Genomic DNA, 8,485 nt, shown 5'->3' with positions numbered 1-8,485 from the left:
GGTGTACGCACGTAGATCTCATACACGCGCAAATGCAATCTAAAACAAGTTCGGGAGAGAGAAAAAAACGCACGTCGCACAAAAATCGTCTGCTTTTGTAAGCCGTGGTGATCTCCCCTGACAGGAAGTATTTCTCCGTAGTCCTTCGGCTTCGGGAACTTGTACGCAAACAATGGCCGACTTTGACACAATCTACGAAGAGAGAGATGAAGAAGAAAACACGTTGGACAACTCATCGGTCACAGTTTCAGACCCGATAATCATTCGAGGCGGAGGAAATGTCACAATGTAAGTGTTGAAGGGAGATTTGGGTTTGAAAGTGAGTCAGCTTGGAGAAAACGTGGGATGAAGTCTGTCATTCGTCAACAAATTGTCACGAACGCAAAGCCAAAAGCACTGACTTGGTGACAGAACCATCAGTGCTTGCTTTTTGTGGGTGTCTATTTCATTTCAGAGACTAATGAAGGTTAATTCGCCTACAAGACTGGAAGTAATTCATGTGGATCCACAGTTTAAGCTTCTTAACCCGGATAAACATTGACCTGCTCCCAAACCTTTCACAGATTTTCCTCATGATAACAAAGAAAGAGCTTGTTGAAAAGCTTGATCATATTGAACTGGGATTTCTGCTCGGTGATCTCTTCGCTGTCGTTATGAACAATTCTTGTTTGAACTAATGATCAACAATGTTAGTTGTTACCTTCCTGGAACAAAATTGAAATGATAGTAATCTGTGCATAATGTTGCAAATCAGTTGTTAACTTGTAACCCCATGCAGTTGGTTTTTTTTTATCTGGAAATGAGCACAAAAGAATTCTCCATACTTTTTCAGTATGAAGATATATTTTATGAGCAAGGGCTCTTTCAAAGTTATTTTCAAACTTCGCTGATCGAGCCACCGGTTAATTAATAATTAGGCCTATGAAGTCAAAGAGACTTTAGTTTTGAACTGATAAGAATACTACTACTACTACTAGACTGCTTTTCTTCATCCTCATGAATATGGCTTGTATAACTTAGTATAATTGTTGAAGATTATCTTCCTCTAAACTGTTAGGAAAGTATAACTAGTATAAGATAAACCCCAGCTGTGCACAGAGAATGGAAACCAACCATTGTGATTAATGTGAATTACAACTTCTACAAGTAATCTCTGTCTGAATACAACGCATAAAAACTAAAGTGCTCACCTTTCTTTTTGCCTCAACCCCAACAACAAACATTAATTATGAACTATCTTTTATTAAGGATATGAAGTCAAATAGGCCTGGTGAAATCCTTGTTCAAATCCCAAAATTATCTATTCAGATGATACATTGATAGATTTTCCTGGCGTGTGTTCTGACTAGTAACTTATAACATTTGTGATACTGATAGGGTAATGAATTACATTTCCTGTCTGCTTGTGTATTTCAGATTTGGTCTCAGTAACAAGTTTGAGACAGAGTTTCCTCAGGGACTGGGTGCAAAGGTAAGCTACTCGACGCTAAGGCCCATCACAATGTCTATTATGGGAGATGGCTTTTTTCACAACCTTTTTATTATACAGCAGTGCATGTACCTGAAAGGACACCATTGGAACCAACCAAAAGTATTCCTACCTTGCAAAGTTGCAGGTGACCTGTCATAGATGGATTCTTTGGTTGATTTAGTTAAAGGCACAGTGCGCCTCCCGTAAACCATCACAGATACTGTCAGGCTTTTACACACAGTACAAACACCCATCCATTTGAACTCTCATCAAACGGGAACATCCTAGGTGCCCTATACGTAAAGAGTGAGCAATTTTCAAAGAATTAATTTTACGGATTGTCTCAGAGACAATCGGACCGTGGTGCGTTTTGGCGCTAGACCTAACTTTTAAAATCTAAATAATAAATTGACAGCTTGTTACACAAACATTCTGAAATCATAAAAGAATTCTTTTTTCATTAAGACAAGATCAGTACAATTCGAAGTTTTGAAAGTTTGAAAAAAGAAAAGCCCGGAAGCAGGGTCACGCAAAGTCGTGGTTCTCGTAGCAGACGACGGTTTATGCCTATCGCCAGTTCCTCTGAACAGTCAAAAGCCATCGCGAGAGTTCTTGTGAACCACAGCTGTTTGTTTCGTGCATAGAGGTACATAATAACGTGCTGTTGCAGATAAGCTCACAGCGAGTCGCATTCAAATTACTAACTGACAACTGCATTGTGAAAAAGGGAAACTGGATCACACGGGTTCACGATGGCTCAGGGGTAAGATAAACCACGCAAAAATAAATTCTTTGAAAATTGTTCGCTCTTTACGGAGGGCACCTGGGATGTTCTCAAGCGGTGAGTGTTTAAATGAAAAAGTGTTTGTACTGTGTGTAAAAGCCTGACAGTATCTGTGATGGTTTACGGGAGGCGCACTGTGCCTTTAAGATCCCCCAAGTTAAGAATCCTTCCCTTTTATTTTTAAGACCCTGTTTTCTCAGATTTTCTGTTCTGTAAATTAACCTCCTTTTTAAGACTTCTTCCTTTTTAAGACCTGATTTTCTCAGTTTTGAGAGGTCTTAAAAGGGGGGTTCCACTGTTTGACGAGAAAGGCCATGTATTCGCCTACAATATTTAGCTAACAGATTGATTTAGTGTCTTTACAGTGTGTCAGACAACACAGACACCCCCGAAAATCCAATTCACAAAAGCAACGTTCTCCTTATCATAATCGACAATAGATAGGTTTTAACTTTTAAATTCATTGAGTTGTTTTGATGAGTTATGGTCTTGTTGAAAGAGGACTAATCTGTCAACAGGTTGCCCCAGAAGAGTTTCGTGCCACAATTCTTCGAATCAACAGTGTACTACGCAAAGCACTGCCGATCAACGTCAAGTGGTTGTTTTGCGGTTGTGTGTGTTGCTGCTGCACTCTCGGCTGCTCCCTATGGCCGGTTGTATGTCTCAGTAAAAGGGTGAGTATTTGAACCAAATTGGGGGGGGGGGGGGGGGGGTATATATATATTCAGTGTTTTTATCACCAGAATCTTTGGCCAAAGAGAGATGTCAAGGTTATTGAAATAATTCAAATAGTGACCTAAAACTTGCTTTCTTTTTTTTTACTTTGATTGTAATTGTACATTTTTGAATACTGGTCTGCCCTTAGATATTGGTCGGTCCTCCTTTTTACATTTAGTCAAGTTTTGACTAAATGTTTTAACATAGAGGGGGAATCGAGACGAGGGTCGTGGTGTATGTGTGTGTGTCTGTCTGTCTGTGAGTGTGTGTGTGTAGAGCGATTCAGAGTAAACTACTGGACCGATCTTTATGAAATTTGACATGAGAGTTCCTGGGTATGATATCCCCAGACGTTTTTTTTTATTTTTTATAAATGTCTTTGATGACGTCATATCCGGCTTTTTGTAAAAGTTGAGGCAGCACTGTCACACCCTCATTTTTTTTATCAAATTGATTGAAATTTTTGTAAAGCAATCTTCGACGAAGGCCGGACTTCGGTATTGCATTTCAGCTTGGTGGCTTAAAAATTAATTGATGACTTTGGTCATTAAAAATCTGAAAATTGTAATTAAAATTATTTTTTAATAAAACGATCCAAATTTACGTTTATCTTATTCTTCATCATTTTCTGATTCCAAAAACATATAAATATGTTAGGCAAAAAAAAAAAATTGTCTGTTTCTGGTAACATGGCTAAAAAAAATAGGGTCGGTAGGTCGGGTTTTTTTTTTTTTTTTTTTTTTTTTTTTACCCCCAAATGTAGACCAATAAAACTAACTTTAAAAATCGCACAAAGAGACTGGATTCACTATACATAGAGACAAGACACTCAACACATTTACAAATCGTCAGCGGACTTTCGTTTTCACACGTTTTTGTTGTTCATTTTCTCACCCTGTCCTTTACCACCAAAAAAAATAAAAAATGTTTGAGTTTGGAAAAAAAAAGTTTAGGGTCGGCGCCGAAATTTAGGGTCGGTCGGGTGACCAGAAACAGACAATTTTTTTTTTTGGGCCTTATATTCGGATTAAAAACAAGCTCTGAAAATTAAAAATATAAAAATTATGATTAAAATTAAATGTCCAAAATCGATTTAAAAACAATTTCATCTTATTCCTTGTCCGTTCCTGATTCCTAAAACATATAGATATGATATGTTTGGATTAAAAACACGTTCAGAAAGTTAAAAAGAATAGAGATATAGAAAAGCGTGCTATCCTCCTCAGCGCAACCGCTACCGCGCTTTTCTGGATTGTTAATTTCACTGCTTTTGCCACGAGCGGTGGACAGACGATGCTACGAGTGTACGGTCTTGCGGAAAAAATGCAATGCGTTCAGTTTCATTCTGTGAGTTCGACTGAGCTTGACTAAATGTTGTATTTTCGCCTTACGCGACTTGTTTTATCTTGGATATTGTTTTTTTACCTGTTTGTTGGTACATGTAATCTAACCATAAGGCCAAGGGACATAACTGCAATACCAGAACCCTCTTCTAAGTAATTATGAATGACGAGCTTCCTGGATATGTTCCTGTAAAGCAAAACGTATGTAACCAATACAAAGACAATTTTTTTAAAAGGGCTGTGTGTGTGATTTTAGTTCTTGAACTACGTGCGGCTGCTACATTATTCTGTGAACTCTGTTTCAGACCCGACATGCCATTGAGAAAGTGTTAGATTGGGAGAATAGTCATTTGTATCACAAGGTAAGATATTTGTTTGTTTATTTAAGAAGATTATCTCATATATATTACATGTACATCGAAGTCATGCCTGGGAAAGTAGAAGTGGCGTACAGTAGAACAAAATCCTTTTAAACAGTTGCTATGGGTACACAATTAGGCATTATTTCCGAAATTTAGTGTTGAACAGTAACATTAACTTCATACATTGAAATGTGAGATAACAGTGCAGGGACCATGCCAATTGACAAATTTCAGATTAAATGTTTGCAGGGGCAGCAGTTGCAAATTAGGAATATGTTTGTTTAATTAATATGCAGGCAACAATGCTAATTAGTGCATTATGCCCTGCTGTACTTACACTGTGAGATTTGGAACACACTTTCCTTGATATAAGCCGCTTGCAGAATGGTTCTTGTCACTTCAAAGATAAGTAAACTCTGCTGTGCAAACTTGTGTTCCTAATATTTTCAATTGTGGCTGTTTTTTTCCAGCTGGGACTTCACTGGCGGTTAAGCAAACAAAGATGTGATTCAAGTAGTATGATGGAATACGTGAGTAGCATTTTGTTGATAACTTGAATATTATATTATGAATATTATTACACTTGAAATGTTCTCAAAAACATTCCAACCAGATTAACCATGTTGAACATGCATTTCCGCTGCTTTTTTTTGGCACAGAGAGAGCAACAGATTCAACATCAATCGGAGAGGAAATGACATAATGATAGCACATTTGACACAATCAAACGCCTGATATTAATATGGCGCAGTTGACTTTGCGAAGTCCAGTTCACGAAGTTTGCTGCACAAAGCTTTGGCATCGAATGTTCAGTAAAAAGACTTTGCGAAATCAACTTTGCGCTCAATAAGGACAGCTTGAAGTAAAGCACTTCGCTTCTTTTTTCTTCAACCACAAACTTTTTAATCGAGCCAGTCAGCATTGCACTGTAAGAGAGTGGGAGGTGCTAATAGTAATAGGAGCCATCTTTTATATTTTTTTCTCACATACAGTGACAGTAGTGGTATCCTGATGAATGCAGTTTCTTTTGATTAGTTTTTTATTCAATGTGTTTTTACAAGATTTTCCTTGATAATCAATCACTTGAAAAAATAGGAATCTAGGTGTGCTCGCTATTTCTTTAGTGTATTCCATTTTTTTATCACATTGTTTTCTCTCATTTTTACAGGTGCTGTACATCGAGTTCATTCCAAAAATACCCATCTTTCGACCAGACTAGCACTAGGAGAGGTGTGTTCTCTCCGCCATCATTAGCATCATCTCATGACTAGTGACACTGACACTCCTGCTTGCATTCTGTTGCCGTCAATACATTCTGCCGATCTCATGTGCCCCGCTGGTGCTTATCAACGTCGTCATTATCATCGTCAAGATGGTCGTCATCGTCAGGATCATCGTCATCGACCTCTTCACTGTTGATGTGGCATCAGTCCGCGGGGCGTGTATTCTGGATGGTCTGTGTGTTAGGTGTTGCTTAGTTACGCTGTGAGATGTATGAGGTGTGATGTATATAAATATGCTGAAAGGTGTGTAGGGACGTGTGTTTGTGTGTGCTTGCGTAATGCGTTTGTGTCAGTGAAGGTGAGTGATTTTTTGACAGATATTTATGTCTATGAGGGTGAAAGAAAGATTGATACTTTGACTGATATTTGTCTTTGAGGGTGACAGAAATAATTTTTATCACTGTAACAAGCTTCTGTCGGTCGTTAAATCAACATTCTATATAAAAGTAAACTATTGTCCCAAAGAAACCAAACAAACATCTTCTACCATCAAACAGTCAAATGTATTCATGTGTTCTAAAAGTGTCCAGTGACAAAGATCAAGCTTGATACTGCATTTAGTGAGTTTGCCTGACATTTTATTTTGACATGCTGCATCGTTCTGTCTCTCAGATTTTCTTATTTTAATTTTTTTTATTTTTTATTTATTTATTTTTTTATTTTTTATATATACACATAAACACAACATAACATACAGCATACACAGAGTTTTTTTGCTTTTTTAGTGATGTCATTATGTTGTCAACCCACAATAACCAACATTCCATGGAAACACTGTCATAAAATTCAGAGTATAATGATGAAGAATTATCTCTGTGGTGTATGTATATAACTGACGTTGTGATGAATCGTTTGAGGGGGGGGGGGGGGGGGGCTATATTTTACTGGATCACATATTTTATCTTGTCTTTGTATGGACCAGTCTCAGAAGGTCTTGTATTATCTGGGAAGGTATAAAATTACTCTCATTCCATTTCTAGTCTTTGCTTTTATTATGGGGGGTTGCATTCTTTCTTCAAGTAAGTATGCATGGGTATAAGATATGGGTGAAGTCTGTTTATTTTTAATTTTCTTTTATGTAAAATATATGTGGTCAAAATAAAAAAAAATACTTGCCTTAATCCATGGCCAAAAGCCAGTGTTAAAATGAGGATGTCAGGTTGAAAAGTATATTTTTTTTCTGCAAAACTCTAAACTAACTGCTGTGTGTGCATATTCAGTGCCAACTTCTATTTGTTGAAGAACGATTCCATTTCATGCATAATAAAGCAATATCACTAGCTTTCCAGAAGTTTATTTTCCCTCTTGTCAACAATGGATGACGTTGTGATAATGAGCCATATATGGTGACCTTTTACTTTTCATAGGTTGGGCTATTCATCCTGTTATGGTAATTTTCATACTTTGTTAAGGAACCTGATTTTAACTCAAATTTCTAGAGCGGTCTGCTGACCTTTAGATGTATAAACGACTTTGATCTTAGCTCCTGATAAGGACACGGTCATGTGTTTGCATTTTCACTGTTTTGTCAATACACCGTACTCATTGAGTTACAATTAATTCTGTGCTTGAACAAGCTGAGACAAAATTGTCATGTCATATCATTTGTGAGCAAATTTCAAACTTTGCCTTATACTTAATATAATGAGCATATGTCACTTTTTGTTGTTGTCGACTACTTTTATTTTGTGTTCTTTTCCCTCACACGAAAAGAGCGTAGATCTTTTTTTAAATTGTTATTGGTTGACTACTTCCCCTGAATCAAAAAACAAGACAGGTTATAATAAACGTTTGATTCAGGGGAAAAATCAAACATTCACAAGGATTTTGACCTTTCGGCCTTCAATGTAGACAAACAATTTCAAGAGGCACAACAAGCAAAAATAATAATGCTATGCCAATTATTTTCAAATGTTTTCTCCTGAGCCTGAGGGTATGTACAGTAAAACCTGCGAGCAAAGGACGCTCTTGGGTAGCCTTGCCGCTGTCCTTTGTAGCAAGGTGTCCTTTCTTATGAATATGAATGCGCCAACATTTTTTTGGAGGAAAAAAACACCCAACAGTCATTGATTCTTTTTTGCCACAGTGATTATTAAAACTCAAAGTTTTGAAGCCCTCAATTTTTTATTTTTTATTTGTTTCAAAGAAAAGGAGAGAGAGAGAGAGAGAGGTGCAATCGGTTTCTTATCTGAAGCAATGGGCCATTCACTGGAAGATTCTTTGATTGAGCTGTTGAAAACCACTCGAAGAGTTCTTCGTTCAACTCGTCATAGGTTGTTTTTCTTCTCTTAACACATTTTGCCGTCGATCTGGCACCGGAGACCCACTGACTGAGAATTTGTGTTCGATCAGCTTTTATGTTGGAAATTTGAGTTTTTCCTCACTTCAGCTCATCAGCAACTTTTTGAACGGTCTTTATGACATCGACTCTCTCTTCTAAAGTCAATTTTTTTCGTTTTGGCATGATGAGACGAAGACGAAGGATGAGACGAAGATGCATCACAGTACAGAAAGTAGAAACCCGA

General features: G+C 37.4%; 1 protein-coding gene across 1 annotated transcript; it reads left to right on the top strand.

Moving 5' to 3' along the window:
* Positions 1-6,706, top strand: LOC138968324 (cysteine-rich hydrophobic domain-containing protein 2-like). Its single transcript, XM_070340877.1, has 6 exons — positions 1-288; positions 1,417-1,471; positions 2,774-2,929; positions 4,621-4,677; positions 5,148-5,207; positions 5,846-6,706. Exons 1-6 carry the CDS (start codon positions 173-175, stop codon positions 5,894-5,896), a joined length of 495 nt encoding a protein of 164 aa, XP_070196978.1. The 5' UTR covers positions 1-172; the 3' UTR covers positions 5,897-6,706.
* Positions 6,707-8,485: the final 1,779 nt, after the last annotated feature.

Source organism: Littorina saxatilis, linkage group LG6, assembly GCF_037325665.1.
Source record: "Littorina saxatilis isolate snail1 linkage group LG6, US_GU_Lsax_2.0, whole genome shotgun sequence".
In the NCBI taxonomy this organism is placed as follows: domain Eukaryota; kingdom Metazoa; phylum Mollusca; class Gastropoda; order Littorinimorpha; family Littorinidae; genus Littorina; species Littorina saxatilis.
The sequence above is the reverse complement of the archived record's forward strand: the minus strand, read 5'-3'. Positions and strand labels throughout refer to the sequence as shown.

Bases quoted from the DNA above. Each gene is read 5' to 3' on its own strand.
- LOC138968324 (XM_070340877.1), top strand. From the start codon at position 173: ATGGCCGACTTTGACACAATCTACGAAGAGAGAGATGAAGAAGAAAAC. The intron at 2,930-4,620 runs GTGAGTATTTGA...ACTCTGTTTCAG, and splicing joins TTGTATGTCTCAGTAAAAGG to ACCCGACATGCCATTGAGAA. The intron at 5,208-5,845 runs GTGAGTAGCATT...TCATTTTTACAG, and splicing joins CAAGTAGTATGATGGAATAC to GTGCTGTACATCGAGTTCAT.